The 17923-nt window shown below is 45.0% G+C and overlaps 1 protein-coding gene across 7 annotated transcripts in view; it reads right to left on the bottom strand.

Moving 5' to 3' along the window:
• LOC120394305 (butyrophilin subfamily 1 member A1-like) overlaps nucleotides 1-17923 on the bottom strand; it is a 35431-nt gene that overhangs the window by 13166 nt on the left and 4342 nt on the right. For 3 of the 7 annotated variants that reach the window (XM_039518556.1, XM_039518559.1, XM_039518558.1), the window contains exons 2-8: nucleotides 11548-11580; nucleotides 10932-11015; nucleotides 9538-9639; nucleotides 5555-5671; nucleotides 1581-1601; nucleotides 837-872; nucleotides 223-306 (exon numbers count right to left, since the gene is read on the bottom strand). In XM_039518556.1, the coding sequence (XP_039374490.1) occupies nucleotides 223-306; nucleotides 837-872; nucleotides 1581-1601; nucleotides 5555-5671; nucleotides 9538-9639; nucleotides 10932-11015; nucleotides 11548-11551 (448 nt within the window). In that variant the 5' untranslated portion in view covers nucleotides 11552-11580. Of the gene's footprint in view, nucleotides 1-222; nucleotides 307-836; nucleotides 873-1580; nucleotides 1602-5554; nucleotides 5672-8402; nucleotides 8424-9537; nucleotides 9640-10931; nucleotides 11016-11547; nucleotides 11581-17923 lie in introns of all 7 variants that reach the window. The other 4 variants (XM_039518557.1, XM_039518560.1, XM_039518561.1 and 1 more) reach the window with 4 other exon arrangements.

The raw sequence follows: 17923 nt of genomic DNA, 5'->3' as shown, positions 1-17923 counted from the left end.
CTCATACCCTCTCCTATTCAGTTGATCTTTTGTACCTATCACCACACTAATTTACTGCTCCTTGCCATCACCACTCAATGTTCTCCTCACTTATCTTATAACCTGCTTCTCGGGCTTTCTTCCTCTAGTTATAGGCCCGTCCACAGTAGACTGTATGATGGACTTTGCTGATCATCTCCCAGGTATAAGAAAATTAACACTTGAGATTCCAATCAACCCTACCTCGCAAGATGAACATTTTTTGTGGTAGGAAGCTCAAGAGTGCAAAAATCCTGAAGGGTAGACTTTTTTCTGTGTTAATACTCTCTGAAAACAAAAACAAAAAATTTACAGAAATAGAAATTATATATATTTAGGTTGGCACAGTCTTGTTTTATTACAAGTTAAACAAAAGAATGTAAAATCGCTTTGCATCTAAATATCTTGATAAATTATCAAAACTGTACATCATCAGAAATCAAAGTCAGAAAAATCACACTTTATCATTACCATAATTACTGTACACCACAGACCAAGCATCACAACCTTAGTTCTACCTCCTAGGAATGCCAGACTTTCAGCCTTTACCCATCCTTCCATACAAATCCCTTTACCAAGCAACGTCCTTCCAACAGAACAAACTACTCAAAGAGAGTGAGAAAGAGCAACAAATTCTAGAAATTCATTACTAGCAATTCTTGGTGCCTAACAATTGTTCTGCTATGCTGCTGCAGAGCCAGTAACAAATATTTGTGTGAAGGGAAGATACACTTATTTGAAGAAATATGTTGTCCACCTCTCCTTTTGTGAGAACTTTTGTGTTTCCATTAAAGTGTTGAAAATCAGTTCAGACTTACCTATTTCTTTACTGTGTTCTGTTATGCTGGCTCCTCCTATAAAAGAAAAAAAAATCCCCAAATGTATCTACATTCAGTCCCATATTCTGTACATGGACAAAACTTCTATTGCCAGAGCCCTAGGTCCAAGACCATTATGCAGCTATTTCATTCTTCGGAACGGAGTCCATATATTGTGTACATTTAATCAACTAAAGATTGTTAAATTAGAAGATAAATTGACAAAAATAAAATACAAGATTTTTTTATCAGACTATATCACTTTAATAAATTTGGGCTTTCCCTGTCCTTTTATAAAGACTCATCCTCCAATGCATCCTGAATTATTTGGTGTCTCAGGAGCATCTAATACCAACAAGGTTTTGAAGTAAGGCACTTACCACAACATCATCCAGGTCTTTACTATCTAGCACAAGGTGCACCTGATGTGTCTGGGATCAGTAGACACAAACACTGAAAACACTATATAGAAATAGACTTCCACTGTATAGAAATATAACTTCACTTGGGAGTTATATGACATGTCTGCTAAATAATATACTATATTTGGAAAGAGGGACTGTGACTTCAAAAAAGTATGGTGCCAGTTTCCGGCACAGAGTATTCATAACTTTGATTACATATCTAAGCAAAGTTAACACTCTGAGCTAGCTTTCTCATACATAGATAGATAGATGGATAGATTCCTTTGATTATAGAACTCCTTTGTGTGAGGTTGCATTTCAGAAAGCAATGTAAACTCACCATTTCCTTCCTGGATTTGGTCTGGAAAAAAATATATTTTTAATATATTGAATTACCTAGGTCTACTAATGTTACTGTTATTCCTAAATATTTTCTAGGTCTAATTCTTAGTTCAAACTGAGTCATGGTTCCCAGATGAATTAAGGGGATGGGGATTAATTGTGACTGCATTATCTTGGTACCGCATACATTTTGGGGCCTCTCAGGGATAGGAGCTGTCCTCTGTGTATTCTACAAGGAATTGCCCAGATTAGTTGGAGGGGACTAAACTCCTGCCATAGCCCATCATGTCCTCAAAATACTCTCAGCCATGCCCCAACAATACCTTAACACCAGTGGCTCTGAGGGGCATGGAATAGGGTCATTCTACCAAAGCCAGGACACCAAGGAATGCCTCTACACCTGGGCTACCACTGGGTGACCAGTTTTTGATTGTTGAATGACTCTAAAGGGACCACCAGACACTCAAAATAAGATCCTTTTTCTTCACTCAACCTCTTTTCTTTCCCTTCCTGTCTCTCTTTTCCCTCACCCTGTTTTCCCTACAAATAACTTTCTTTCTCCCCATTCCACCTGCAAATCTCTCCGTCCATGCTTGTCCATCACAGTTTTCCCTCTTCTACCTATCTTCCCATCACATTCAACTCTGCCCTTAAATTCCCCATATGTTTTTAGTCCTTTTCGTCACTTTTTGTCCCTTTCATGTTGTTACTTATTTTTCAATGTTCTCTTTCCTGCTTACCCCCCCATCTTCTAGTCACCCCATGCCCTTTTTCTGTCCCATTTCTGTGTTCCCCTCCTCACACCCATCTTATATGCAGTTCTGCATCCCAAAGGTTCCCTAAGATTTCTCTCTCTTTGTCTGTCCTTAGTGCTCCCTCAGCTCTCATAGAATCATAGAATCTCAGGGTTGGAAGGGACCTCAGGAGGTCATCTAGTCCAACCCCCTGCTCAAAGCAGGACCAATTCTCCTGTTTTCTCCCTCCATTTCTTTTTCAATGTCTCTCAACTACTTAAATTTATCCTCTGCCTTCAACCATCCTTTACTAAAAAAGTTTAATTGTGACAAGATACTTAACATAATTAATATAAACAAAGAGAGAGAAGGAACACAAGCCAGAATAGGGAAAGAACAGGTTAAAGAATATTTAGAGAAGTTAGATGTATTCAAGTCAGTGGGGCCTGATGAAATTCATCTTAGGAACTAGCTGAAGCAATCTCAGAGTTCTTAGTGATTATCTTACAGATCTCCTGGAAGACAGATGAGGTACCAGAGGACTAGAGAAGGGCAAACACAGAAACTCTCCTTAAAAAGGTGAACAAAGAGGGTCTGATCATCTTAACTGTGACACTGGAACAAATAATTAAGCAATCAATCTTTAAACACCTAGAGGATTATAGGGAGGTAAATAACAGCCAACACGGATTTATTAAGAACACAAACCAACCAATTTCCTTCTTTGACTGGGTTTCTAGTGTACTGAATGGGGGAAAGCTGTAGACATGAAGTTGACTTTAGTAAGGCTTTTAACAGAGTCCTACATAACATTCTCATACCCAAACTTGGGAAATTTAGTCCAGATGAAGTTGCTATAATGTGGACACAAAACTGCTTGAAAGACCATACTCTAAAAAAGTAGGTATCAATGGTTCACTGTCACACTAGGAGTTTAAATCTAGTGGGGTTCTTCAGGAGTCAGTCCTGGGTCCAATACTGTCCAAAAGTTTCATAAATGACTTGGATAATGGAGTGAAATATACAGGGGTGAAAGTAACACAGATGACTTACTGGTCCACGGGCCTAACTCTGGGCCCTGGAAGGGATGGGGCCTTGGGCAGAAGGGGCGGGTCTGGGGGTCAGCTTCCCCCAGCCAGCTCATCTGTGCTTTGTGGCCTGCACCACCCAGGGTTCTGGCAGTGATTTAAAAGGGCCCAGGGCTCCGGCTAAGATCCCCGGGCCCTCTGAAATCACTGGACCCTGGGGCAGCAGCCCCTTTTACTCCTCCCACCCTGTCGGTGGCCTTGCCAGTAGGGTCCCTAGATAGACATGTACAGCCTGGAGTCCTCTAAGTAGGAAGAGGAATGTCAGATCACTTTGGTTCTACACATCCTCCTAACATATGGGACTCTGTACAATGGAGGTAAGTTAGAATCAGAAATTCATCAGAAATGTTTGTTTTGATAAGCTTGCTTTAGATAGAGACATAATAGGATGCTGTCTAATTTTCAATATACCAAGAGGTATTATCATCATTTAATAAGCAGGCCCAGCACATGTGCATGTGGCCACCAGCTGGCTGCCTGTACATCATCTCTTCTCTGCTCCTGTGGCAACCTCCACTCAGCTCACCAGTTGGTCTTCTCCATCTGCCAGCCCATGGAGGAAGGAAAGAGATCTCCCTTCTCCAGAGAATACCAGTAATTTGGTTTGACTCCAGGGAACTTCTAAGTGATCATGCATTGGGGGAATTGAAGCCTAGGACAGATGGGTATGTGATGAGTAGTTAGAGAGGTAGGGGTAAATAAGGGTAATGTGGGTGAAGGCATAATTGTTATTTGGACAAGCAGCAGGTCTGGTACTTCAGCCTAAGGACAGACCAAAGTTAATCCTAACCCTGGTAGAACTGAGCAAAGAAGGTCATGCCCCTTCTCTGTCCTTTTACTGGGCTTCATTCGCAAATGCTCTCTGAATTACTTGGCTACCTCAGATAGACCTAGAACCCATTAGTGTATGGAATAAGACAGAAACACGAACACCTAGAATGACATTACAGTACCTAGCACAACATGTCCCTGACATTGCTGGGACATGTAGACACAAATGCCATAGGAGTATAACACAAATAGACTTACACTTCAGAAAAACTAATGCTAAACAGTAGACTATCTTTGGAGTGAAGGACCGTAACTTCAGGATAAATGTGGTGCCAGTTTTCATAGTGGGAATTTCATCACTTGGATATCACAGTAAACTTACCATTCTCTTCCAGTTCTATGATTCTATGATTCTATGACCATCCATCTTTAGAAGTAGAGGCAGAAGTTGACTTAGTGTCTCTGCCCCTGTTGTTGCAGCTCTAAAAGCCATGTGACAAAAGCCATGTGACTTTAAGTAAGGCTTATGCTTCCTGTTCTAGAGACTGGCCATTGACTGGGTGATGGACCCCAACAATAAAGACTTCACATAGATAAGTCTGTTAGTATTCAAGGACCAGATCCACAAAGGGAATTAGGTGTCTATGTCCCAGTTTTGGTGCTATTGTAAGCCACAAAACTCCAGTTTAGCTGCCACCTAAACTCAGTGCCTACATTTTTAGGGTAAAAGACACCTACAGGCCGATATTTCTGCCCCCTGAGCATGCATACTGTTGCCTCTCTCTAACAAATGGATTCTTTTCCCATGCAGCCACTTGGCAGTCTGCCTTCCCCGGCCAACAGATGCGCTGCATCTTTGCTTCTCTTACCATCTGGTCATCTGCTGCACATGACAATGATTTCCTGGCTTCCTGACCCAGCTCAAGTGGAAGTCTGCCACTCCTCTCCTGACTGTGGTTTGGTAATTGAGCTGTGCACACAGGCAGCCCATGGACCAGCCATGACAACTGGCCAGATTAAAATTCCCACATCCCCTTTCTGCCTTCATTCCTAACACATTCACTGCCCACCATTCACTGACATCCACACCACTCTAGTTGTACTTTATGTTCAGCCACAGCAAACTGATCCTCTCCCCATCCCAGTCAGCTGCCTGCCTGCCTTCCCACACCCAACAGATCCTTTCCCTCCTCCCTGCTGCCCTTTTGCTCCCACTTCCCATGCTAACACAGATGTTGTTACTGGAGTTGTGAATGGACTTTGCTCTTCTCCTCCTCTATTCAGATGGCCAGAAACACTCAGCATTGCAGTTTACCCTAGCTGACCTTTTCTGCACCTCCCACCTCATTGTTCCTTGATAAAACACTTCTATCCCTCACCTTTGTTAACCCAAGGGAATCGTATGAAATTCTCCAACATTTGAAAAGGCTGGCTCCCGAGTTCAAAAATCTTTGCAATAATCCCTGTGGATTGATTATCTTCTGTTTGCTCAGTACCTGAAAAAGTGATAGATGTATAATTAGAAATGTATAGCCTGTTGTATTTTCATGAACAAAAGGAAAGTAAGGTCACTTTACATGTAAACCTCAATAATTTGTCAGATGCTGGGCAAGATTCACAAAGGTACTTAGGCACCTAAACCCCAGACTTTGATGACTATTCTTTATCCACAGCGGGACAGCTTCAGTAGGAGACATTGAGGGATTTCCTACTTCAAAATACCCCATAGAACAGTGGCTACAGTGCTCACCTGAGAAGAAAGAGAGGCCTTTTCAAATCCTTTCTCTCCATCAGACAGAAAAGGAAAATGAACTTGGGTCTCCCACATACCAGGTGAGTGCTCTAATCACTGGGCTAAAACTTAGCAAGTGGGGTTTGTTTACCTGATGCGTCCGCAGATTCAGCCGATTGCGGCTCCCAGTGGCTACAGTTCACTGCTTCAGGCCAATGGGAGCAGCTGGAAGTGGCACAGACTGAGGGACATACTGGCTGCCGGTTCCAGCAGCTCTCATTGCAGATAGGCTACAAGGGTGTCATGTGAAGTCTTGAATAAAAGTCTGTCACTCCAACCATCAAAATCATTGTGAAATATATGTACAAATACTATGTGAGGAGTTATGGATATATACTTCAAAATATGTCCTTAAAGTCTGTAGGGACTGGTCATCAGCAAAGGTGACAAAAAGATTTTCTCTCAGACAGAGAGATGTTTGTTCATCTATCAGTTCACATGTAAATTTAGTATTGTCTTATTCACAATGAGATTCCTCTCATCAGTCTGAAGTGAACAAGGATAATTTCAGAGAGAGGAACTGAGAGAAACAGTGAGGGAGGAAGAATCTTATCTGGAGGTGCCCTTCAAAGTTTTGCTTGATTATATATGTGGGGCAGAGATGACGCCCAGGCACCCTTCATTGAGGATGCAAAAAGACAGCAGCCTTTCCTCATGAAAAAGAGTTATCAGACAGGCTTTCTTGAAAATGCTGAATAGAACTTTGAGTGAGACAAAAATTTCTTCAGTCTGGAGGATAATCTGGCAGTTAAATTTGGTTTCTAGAAAGCATATTTTGGTTTTGGTAACCATTTGTTTCCAATATTTTTAACTTACTATTCCTTGAATTTCTAATCTTTGATAATAAACTTATACTTGTTTTCACTATAAATATATCTCAGTGCAGTGGTGTTAAGCAAAAGGCTGGTTTTGAGTTGCATTTTACAAACTGGGGTATACTGTTCCTTTGGGAAGAGTAGGCCTTGTAATTATATAAGCCTTCAGTGGACCAGGGACTAGATACTGCAGGAAACACTCCCTCCAGTGGTTGATGTGCACCCATCTCTACCTCTACAGATAGAGCGAATCGTGAGGGGGCTTGGAAGGCTGTGCTTGATTTCCCAGAGCCTGATGGATACAGGAAGGCACAGACAAGACTTCCTTGTACTAAGGACAGGTGGGGCCTCATGCCTCAAAGCTCTGGTACCCTTGGAGAATGTCATGGAATGTCTTTTGCCTTCCCACAACCTGAAAAATTATTATATGACTATATACATACACTAGACATGTATAGCCTGGTGCCTTTTATGACAAAAGAGGAATGTAGAGGCCACTTTGCATTTAAACATCGTAGTAAATCATCACACACTGTACAGAACACAGAATTTAATCATGGAGATGTCACAGAGCTGTTTTTCCAGGTCAGTTTGAATACAGACGTAGAAGGATGCCAACAAGTGCCATATTCCCAGGGGGACTGTATCACCTCCATCAGTTTCCATGTAGTCACAGCACATGTGAAAGTTCTACCTGGCTGCCCAGTCACCTCTACCAGCTTTTCTTCTCTCTTCTGTCCCCATGGCCACCTCACTCAGCTCACTGGTCTTTGTGTCTCACCAATTGGTCTTCTCCATCTGCCAACCCATGGAGGAAGAAAACAGTTCTCTCTTCTCCAGAGAAGCCCAGTAATTTGGCTGGACTGTAGGGAAGTTCTCAGTGTGCATGCATTGGGGGAATGAAAGTCTGGGACAAATGGGAAGGTGAGTGAGGGGTGAAGAAGGACAAATGGGCAAGGGCATGAAGGGGGAATTATTGGGGAGGAGAGGGAAAATCATCAAGGCTGCATTAAACATTGGCCTACTCTGTGTGCCTGACCTGAAGAACCTCCTTTATTTTGGAGAAGCAGCAGGTCTGGGATGTGTGAGGCTGAAGACACACCATAGCTGGCCTAATCCCTGGCAATATGAAACATTGCAGACCATGTCCCTTTCAAAAGCCCTGTCCCCAAATGCATCCTGAATTTTTTGGTGTCTCAGGTGGATCTAATACCAATTAGTGTTTGAATTAAAGCACTCACAGCAACATCCTCCCTGTCTTTACTACTTAGCACAAGGTGCACCTGATGTGTCTATCTGGGACCAGTACACACAAACACTGAAAACACTATATAGAAATAGACTTCCACCACATAGTTCAGTTGGGAGTTATATGAAATGTCTGCTAAATAATGTTCTATATTTGGAAAGAGGGACTGTGACTTCAAAAGAGTATGGTGCCAGTTTTCAGTACAGAGTTTTCATCACTTTGATTAGATATCTAAGCAAAGTTAACTCTCTGAACTATTTTCCACTTGGGATACCCCAATGTTTGATAGATAGATGGATAGACAGACAGACACCTTTGATTATAGAACTCCTTTGTGTGAGGTTGCATTTCAGAAAGCAGTGTAAACTCACCATTTCCTTCCTGGATTTGGTCTGGAAAAAATTATATTTTTAATATATTGAATTACCTAGGTCTACTTATCTTATTGTTCTCCCTAAATCTGTTCCAGGTCTAATTCTTAGTTCAAGCTGAGTCATGGTTCCCAGATGAATTAAGGGAATGGGGATTAATGGTGTGTAGCATGGTGGTCATCCCCCTCCTGCCCTGCAGGGCCTAAAGCAGCCCTGGGAGAGAGCTGTGGAGAAGGGGAAAGCTAGGTTGGTTGGGGGAAGCAGCCACAGCTAGGGCCACGCCCCAATCAGACCACAGCTGACCTTATAAGAGGGCTGAGGGCCAGAGGCTGAGACAGACACTCTCTCTAGTGTCTTTGAGAGAGAAGGACCTGGCTGCCTGGGAATCTGAGCAAGGTACATGAGGTGGAGCAGTGCTGGGGAAGGGCAGAGGGAGCTGGGGAGCTCCAGCCTAGCAGAATCCCAGGCTGCAGGCCAAGTTAAGGGCCCACAAAGGGTACTGGGGCTGTATAGGGGCAGCCCAGGTATAGGCAGAGGAAGCAGGTCCAACCCATCTTGCCAATGATGAGTGGTTTATAGACTGCAGTCTGCCCCAGTGAGCGGGGGCTAGATAATGACTGGCAGTAGCCACTGAGGCAAGGTGCGGATAGGAGGTCAGGGTTTCCCCTGGACGGGGAGACCCAGACAGTGGGTTACTGTGGGGGCAGAACCATGACATAGAAGGGCACCGGAGTCCGGTGAGACACTGGCCTGCAGAGGGCACTCCGGAATGGAAAGAGCTAATTCCCAGGACAACCAGCAGGAGGCTCGTGCCAGTGAGTTGTTGCCCTGCCACATGGTGACTGAATTATCTTGGTACCTCATAGATTCTGGGGCCTCTCAGGGATAGGAACAGTCCTCGGTATATGCTACAAGGAATTGCGAGATTAGTTGGAGGGGACTGAACTCCTGTTTTGACAATGCAGTTTTGAGTGTCCCTCCAAAAGCTTGGTGAGATGCATTAATCCTTGGAGAGTGCACAAGTCTCCTCAATAGTGTGTTTCCATTGTATTTGTTGAATAGAGTTCACAGTTACAAAACTGGAGAGCACCACTGATCATGTGGATCCATGACTTCGGGTACCTACACCACTTACCTCCAGGGTTTCTGGCGCAAGTGTCATGACTACTGACTCTGATTAATTTCTGTGCCACTGGAGTGCAGGATCTGGGCAAAGACACCTTTTTGCGAAGTTCCTCTGCAACACAGAAGAGCCTTCTGAGACTGCTAGAGTTTGTCAAGCTTGTTTGTTAGACTGGAAGGAACCTTCAATCATCCACAAGGGAGAGACTGTGATCTGCCTTTTTGTGAATGTGCCAGGGAGTGGGATTAGCTGTGGCATGTCAGAGCACTCCAGACCTTTGTGCAGCTTAATCAGCGCTTGTGCAGTGATCGTGTCTACCAAGGACTGTTGGTAACAGCAGTATCTGTCAGCAGGGACAGCCCTTGGGATTTGAATTCTTCTCCTTTCCTTTCCCATTCTCCCCTAACTCCAACAGTCCATCCTCTGATATCAGTCCATTGAACCATATTTCCCCAATCCACTCTCTGCAGTCCATTGTTTTTGGCTCTGCATACCCAGTGAGTACTCGAGCACCTGAAGACTTCTCTGCCCCTCAGACCCCATTGCCATCTAATCCACCCTCTGAGCTCCACTCCATTAATACATCCTCTTATTATTTGTATTATCATAGTGCTCAAGAGCCCCACTCATAGAATATATGGGTTGGAAGAGACCTCAGGAGATCATCTAATCCAACCCCCTGCTCAAAGCAGGGCAAATTCCCAGACTTTTTTTTTTAAACCCAGTTCCCTAAATGGCACCCTCAAGGATTGAACTCACAACCATGGGTTTAGCAGGCCAATGCTCAAACCACTGAACTATCCCTCCCCCATAGCCCAAGACCTCAGTGTGCTAGGTGCTGTACAAAGACAGAGCAAAAAACAAACAGTCTCTTCCCCAAACAGCTGACAATCTAATTATAAGACAAGAGACAACTGATGAAGGTGGACGGAGAGTAAGAGAAAAGAATTCTGTTCCCTTCCCACACCCTGCTTCCACCTTATTCCATCTTATGCTTTCCCTTCATATCCCATACCTGAACTCTGCCTGTTTATTTATACTCATCCTCCTGCCTTCAGCCCATCCTCTACTGCTGCGCCCCACACACCACATAAATACATATTTCATTTCTTTTTCCTCCCTGTCTTACCCAATAACCTGCATGATCCTCTGCAGCCCCAGTACCCAGCAATCCCTACTCTGCCCTCATACCCTCTCCTATTCAGTTGATCTTTTGTACCTATCACCACACTAATTTACTGCTCCTTGCCATCACCACTCAATGTTCTCCTCACTTCTCCTATAACCTGCGTCTCTGGCTTTCTTCCTCTAGTTACAGGCCCGTCCACAGTAGACTGTATGATGGACTTTGCTGATCATCTCCCAGGTATAAGAAAATTAACACTTGAGATTCCAATTAACCCTACCTTGCAAGATGAACATTTTTTGTGGTAGGAAGCTCAAGAGTGCAAAAATCCTGAAGGGTAGACTTTTTTCTGCGTTAACACTCTCTGAAAACAAAAACAAAAAATTTACAGAAATAGAAATTATATATATTTAGGTTGGCACAGCGTTGTTTTATTAGAAGTTAAACAAAAGAATGTAAAATTGATTTGCATCTAAATATCTTGATAAATTATCAAAACTGTACATCATCAGAAATCAAAGTCAGAAAAATCACACTTTATCATTACCATAATTACTGTACACCACAGACCAAGCATCACAACCTTAGTTCTACCTCCTAGGAATGCCAGACTTTCAGCCTTTACCCATCCTTCCATACAAATCCCTTTACCAAGCAATGCCCTTCCAACAGAACAAACTACTCAAAGAGAGTGAGAAAGAGCAACAAATTCTAGAAATTCATTACTAGCAATTCTTGGTGCCTAACAATTGTTCTGCTATGCTGCTGCAGAGCCAGTAACAAATATTTATGTGTGAAGGGAAGATACACTTATTTGAAGAAATATGTTGTTCACCTCTCCTTTTGTGAGAACTTTTGTGTTTCCGTTAAAGTGTTGAAAATCAGTTCAGACTTACCCATTTCTTTCCTGCGTTTTGTTATGCTGGCTCCTATAAAAGAAAAAAAATCTTCACATTTATCTGTGTTAATTATTCAGTCCCATATTCTGTACATGGGCAAAACTTCTATTGCCAGAGCCTAGGTCCAAGACCATTATTCAGCTACTTCATTCTTCAGATCAGACGTCATACAATGTATACATTTAATCAACTAAAGATTATTAAACTGTAAAGCGGGGGAGGGATAGCTCAGTAGTTTGAGCACTGGCCTGTTGAACTCAGGGTTGTGAGTTTAATCCTTAAGGGGGCCATTTGAGGATTGGTTCTGCTTTGAGTAGGGGGTTGGACTAGATGATCTCTTGAGGTTCCTTCCAACCCTAATATTCTATGAAATTAGAAGATAAATTAACAAAAATAAAAAACAAGATTTTTTTATCAGACTATATCACTTTAATACATTTAACAATAAAATTCAGATATGAACTCCATCCTGTAGACTTTTATGCCTTACGAAAGGATAAATAAATCTTTTTAGTTACTCCTTTTTCTTGTAACTAATTTACTTGTCTAAAGTTCCACATGGAGTTCTTAAAACAAACAAAACAAAAAAAACCCAACATCGTTAACTATAACAGACAATCTATCGAGGGTTTATTGACACCAAGTAATATAAAGTACAATAAAATTCAGTGCAGTGAAGTTTTTGGAAATCAGTGCATAATTATCTATTGTTTTCTTTTTTGTTGTTTTTTTTTCTAAAAGAGAAGTTTTTTTCAAAGTATACATGTTTTAAACTCATAACCAGGAGGCTTATTTAAGCAACAAAAATGCCAAGAGATGGTAGGGAGATCCATTATTCTATGCTCATGTTGATGTTATGATTTACTGTTTTAAATTATTATTTTTTGTTACAGAGATTACTAATATGTCATTAGAATCACCACACCAATGACCTAAAAGGTAAGGTTGTCTAACACTTCCATAATAAATCCCTGTTTACACTACTGACACATACCTAATAAATAAAGCACAGCACCTAGTACAATACGGTCCTGTTTACGACTTGGGCACCTAGGTGCTACCATAATATGCCTGATAAATAATGTACAGTGCCTAGCACAATGATATTCTTGTCCATGACAGGGGCTTCCAAGTACTACCACAAGACACCTAATAAATAATGTACAGTGCCTAGCACAATGGGATCTGTGACAGAGTGCAGGAGGTGAACAGCAAGCCTGCACTCTGACAACTCAGATGTTAATTAGTTCCCACTGAGAAAGCTGATGGAGGTAATTAGACAATCAGGTTGGTCAGCTGGGTGGGATAAGGACCCAACTGCCCCATCAGCCCAAAGCTGACAAAGAGGCAGGATTTTCCTCCAAAGGAGAAGAGAAAGGGAACCAGTTACATGGAGATTGGCGGAAGCCCTGGAGGTTTTTCGCCTTCCTCTGCAGCATGGGGCATGGGTCACTTGATGGAGGATTCTCTGCAGCTTGAGGTCTTCAAACCGCAATTTGGGGACTTCAATAACTCAGACATAGGCTAGGGGTTTGTTATAGAAGTGGATTGGTGAGATTCTGTGGCCTGCGTTGTGCAGGAGATCAGACTAGATGATCATAATCAGGGGCGGCTCTAGGCACCAGCTAAACAAGCTGGTGCCTAGGGCGGCAAAATGTAGGGGGCGGCATAAGGCTGAGGACCCATCTCATCCTGCCGCTGCCAGCTGAGGAGCGGCCCGTCCTCTGCAGCCGGGGCAGGGCCGTGCTACCGGCTCCGCTTGGGGAAGAGGGATGGCCCCTTACCGGTAGCGCGGCCCCGCCGGGCTGCAGAAGACCGGCCGCTCCTCCTCCGCTTGTTCGCGCCATGGCCGCCATCCCCCCGGCACCTCAGCGCATCCTAAACAGCGCTGCAGCCGCGTGGCTCTGGGGGGGGGGCTGAGCTCCGGGCCGAGCGGCTCCTCCCTTGACCACGCGGCTCTGAGCGGGGAAGAGCTCAGCCCCCTCCGGAGCCACGCGGCTGCAGCGCTGGGCAGGGCCGCTCCTCGAGGCGTGCGGTGAGCCGGGGGTAAGCAGCTGGGGCCGGGGGGTTGGCTAAGGGGCAGGGAGTCCCAGGGATACTCGGGGGCAGGGAGGGGGCACAGATTCTGTGTGGGGGGGCGGTCAGGGGCCAGGGAAGGGGGGTTGGATGGGGGGGGTCTCAGGGAGGTGGTTGTCAGGCACCCCCCGACCCCATTACCCCCCAGGCCCAGCCCTGACCCCCAGCTCCAAGCCCAGCCCCTCTGAGGTGGGCACCCCCCCAAACCCATCCTCCCCACCAGGGCCGGCTCTAGGTTTTTTGCCGCCCCAAGCAAAAAATTTTTGGCTGCCCCCTCTGCCCCCCCCGTAGTCGCGCCACCACCTGGAAGTACTCCCGCTCTGCGCCGCCCAGCAGCTCCACCCGCATGGGGACAAAGTCGCAGCTGGGCCAGGGCTCGGCTGCAGTGTGCTGGTAGCGGATCCCACATTTGGGGGGGAGCCCAGTGCTGGGGCAACAGGGGGTGTGAGTGGGGGGCACTGGTGGGTGGGGGGGGCTCATGTCTGGGGGCGGGGGGGGCAGCCAAAAATTTTTTTGCTTGGGGCGGCAAAAAACCTAGAGCCGGCCCTGATCATAATGGTCCCTTCTGACCTTAAAGTCTATGAGTCTATGAGGCCTCAGGGGAGGGAGATCTCTGCTCCCCTCAGGGCTTGGGGAGAGGGCCAAAATACACTGTCAGTGTTGTAAATAGCATGGGGATTGTGTGTGGAATTGGGAGGCAACTTCAATAAAAGGGTATGGTGAAGGCACAACTACTGGAGTTTGCTCAGTTTCTGCTCAGAGAAAGGTTGCAGAGAAGCCACACCCAGTGACAGGATCCTATTCAATTACTGGGGCACTTAGGCACTACTGTAACACCCTTAGTAAATAATATACAGCACCTCACACAGTGGAGTCCTGGTTCAGGGATGTGGCTCCTACAAATAATAACAAGCCTCACCTGTGAAAGTTAGTCAGGCACCTATTGCTGCTCAGGATTCACAGCTGTCAACCCTCTCATGGAGTTAGTCACTTGAGCTCAGTCAGCCCTTTCTCATAGAAAAAGCAAGATTGTGTGGCCAAGGCTATCCAAATGTCTGCTGATTGGTGTACTGACCCTGGAAGTCGAAGAATGAGGGTCACAAACCCACATTGCCTAATTTGGAGCAGGGACTTGCACTCAGGTTGGTCCCTTTCCCCACTGAGTGCCCTAAACACTGGCCCATAGGCTATTCTAGTGTGATTTATTTTTTCCAGTCTGTCCTGCCAAAACAGTTCAACTGTTTATAAAATATGTAAAAATTCACTGGAATTAAAATGTACCTTTCTCCTCTCCCAGGACATGGCCCGAATACTGGGCTATGGAGTCAAATTCTCTTTCTTCCTTTCTCTGACCTAAGTAAGTATTCCATTAGGTAATACAATGTGGAACAGCTTTAACAAGACAGACGGACAAACCTGCACCCTGCAATGCCTGATGGCCTTGTGGTTACAGCACTCAGCAGGGAAGTAAAAGACGGGGTCCCGTTCCTACTCTAAATTAGGCATAGTGGGTGTTTAAACCTCACTCTCTCATATCCTGGGTGAGCGTTCAAACCACTGGGCTGTTGGCTATAAGACGAGAAGCATCATCACCACCACCATGATACACACTGGGTCAGGACCCACAGGGGAATATCAGATTTGTGGATCCCATCAGGAATAAGGCAGTTTTATTTATGTCCACCAGAGGACGTTTAGGGGCCTAGTGAACTATACTCGTGCAAATTTAGCTGCCAACTGAGTTAGGTGCCCAATTGCCACTTTAGGCACTCAAGTGCAACATTTAGATCTTCCAAATCCCTACTTAGCTGCCACCTCAGTCCTTTTGTAGATCTAGCCCTGGCTGAATAGGATCTTTATGGGGTGGGTTTTTCCCCCAAATTTTCTTTTACTTTTTTCTTTTAATCCATGCAAAAGAAGAAAAGAAGACAGCAAATGAAAACACTAAAAATTTAGTAAATGCTACATTTAAGATTGCCCATGCAACCTTAATGCTGCCTTCTTGTTCCTCTGCCTTTATGATTCAAGCTCTCATTATGTGATCACATCATGTTTTTTCCAGCCTCATTCTCAGAAAAGGATAGATATTTTTTGCTGAAACTTTCCAAAATTAATATAACCCCAAGGAGAGACCAAGCACAGATTTATTTCATCCCGAACAATTAAAATTGGCTAAATTTTTAAGCAACTGAAAACAGAAGGGGTTAGTAGAAAGTGTTAGTCAACTTTAAAGCTATCATTGCGAGCTATAGCTCTAATTAAGATTAAATAGTTACTTTGAAAAAATTGTTGCCTAAAACATTTTCTCTTGCGATATAAGTAGATGGGAAGTTTTAGATCTACATTTAATGCAAGGCAGGGTGCAAGCTTTCAGCATCCTGTTTTCCTTAACTGCTAATGCAAAAAAAAAAACATACAAAGGTGTGGGAGGTTTAGGCTTGGATTTTCAAAGAAGCCTAAGGGAGTTAGGCACATACTTCCCATTGAAAGTCAGTGGGATTTGCATACCTGCTTCCATTTGTGTCTTTGAATATTTGCCATTTAAGCTGGCAGATTTTCAAAAAACTTTTTAACAAGCAAAAGAAACCCCTAGGACAGGGATCAGCAACCTTTGGCACTCAGCTCACTAGGGTAAGCCCCCTGGCGGGCCTGGCCGGTTTGTTTACCCGCCGCATCCGCAGGTTTGGCCGATAACAGCTCCCACTGACCACGGTTCGCTGCTCCAGGCCAATGAGGGCTGCGGGAAGTGGCAGCCAGCACACCCCTCGACCCGTGCTGCTTCCTGCAGCCCCCATTGGTCTGGAACGGCGAACCGCAGCCAGTAGGAGCCACGATCGGCTGAACCTGCAGACGCGGCAGGTAAACAAAGCGGCCCAGCACGCCAGGGTGCTTCCCTAATGAGCTGTGTGCCAAAGGTTGCTGATCCCTGCCCGAGGACATTTAAACAATAAAGCCAGCTATGCAATAAATTCCCAGCTGATAAGGGCACAGTCCAGGTGAAATGATGACGTTCAGGGTTCACAGGATAAGTGACAAAACACCCAAGTGCAGCAATACTCTCACTGGGACAAAGTTTTTCTGATCTACTGTAGTAACGGAGGCCTTACCTACTGGGCTGGGGACCAGAACCAGAAGCCTATGAGCAGCACAACTAAAAAGAACCGCAGATCACAGTCATTAAGGAAATGCCCCACTAGGAAATGAGCTTCTGTGCAAACCCCCAAAAAGCAGGAGCTGTGAGCTCCAAGTTGTGAATTAGGAGAATGCTGAGGGGGGATGTGATGAAGTGGGAATGTTTTTAATGTCTTCTCTGATTACAGTGTGTGCGCCTCAGTTTCCCCTATGTGTTACTCAAGTATTTAGGTGGTGGAATAAGAGTGTGTGATTATTACAGTGACCCCTAGAGAGCAGGTGTGACTGCTGCCTTGGTCCTGGGACAGAGAACAGCCAACACTCTATAGCCTGACAACTGATGGTTGGGCCCCCACCTCTGCAAGAATCAGCCAGAGGTGTTGATACAGACCAAGTGACCTGCTGGCCCGGGAAAGAGACAAAGGAACAAGGAGGGGGAACAGTTGTGTCTGGGGTCCCAAAGCTGGAACCGGTCAGTCTCCTGTTTGGGATTCGGGGAAGTTTAGGGCACTGGATCCCCCCAAGATGGACTTTGCTGAAAGCTCTGTTCTGTGCTGTGTTTCTGTTGACTAATAAACCTTCTGTTTTACAATGCTGGCTGAGAGTCACTGCTGACTGCAAAAGTGGAGTGTATGGCACTTTGGGGAGTGCAAGGCTTCCCCAGGCATTCCACGCAGGTGGACTTGCTGCAGGGATCTCACAGTGTGAACAGGAGGTGCTGAATGCTTTGAGATTAGATCCAGGAATACCAAAGCTGAGGAGGCTTCTTGCCCTGGACAGCGTACCCTAAGGGGAGTCATGCTGCATCAGAGTCCTGGCTAAGCTTCTTCTAGAGCAGTTTCAGAGCTCCCAGACTGTGATGCCCATTAGGGTCCAGAGCAAGTGGACTCCCTGAGGGGCCCACGGCAGAGACAGGCATACTGGAGGCTCAGAGAGGTGCTGTTCCAGGAGGGGTGGAGCCCAGGGCTTAACCCCCAGAGAGAGAGTGGAATCCTCAAAAGGAAGTCATACTGAAGGGGGTTCCTCCCAGTGACCATATGGAGCAGAAAGAGCACAGGGCCTGTGAATCCATGACATGGGGTAATGGCTTGATCCTGGGTATCCACACCCTCAGCTGTGAACGCCGTCTCTGTGTCACACACATCTATAATAGCCATCTCCTACT

This window comes from Mauremys reevesii, unplaced genomic scaffold (genome assembly GCF_016161935.1).
Source record: "Mauremys reevesii isolate NIE-2019 unplaced genomic scaffold, ASM1616193v1 Contig5, whole genome shotgun sequence".
NCBI lineage: Eukaryota > Metazoa > Chordata > Testudines > Geoemydidae > Mauremys > Mauremys reevesii.
This window is presented reverse-complemented; position numbering and strand designations above follow the sequence as displayed.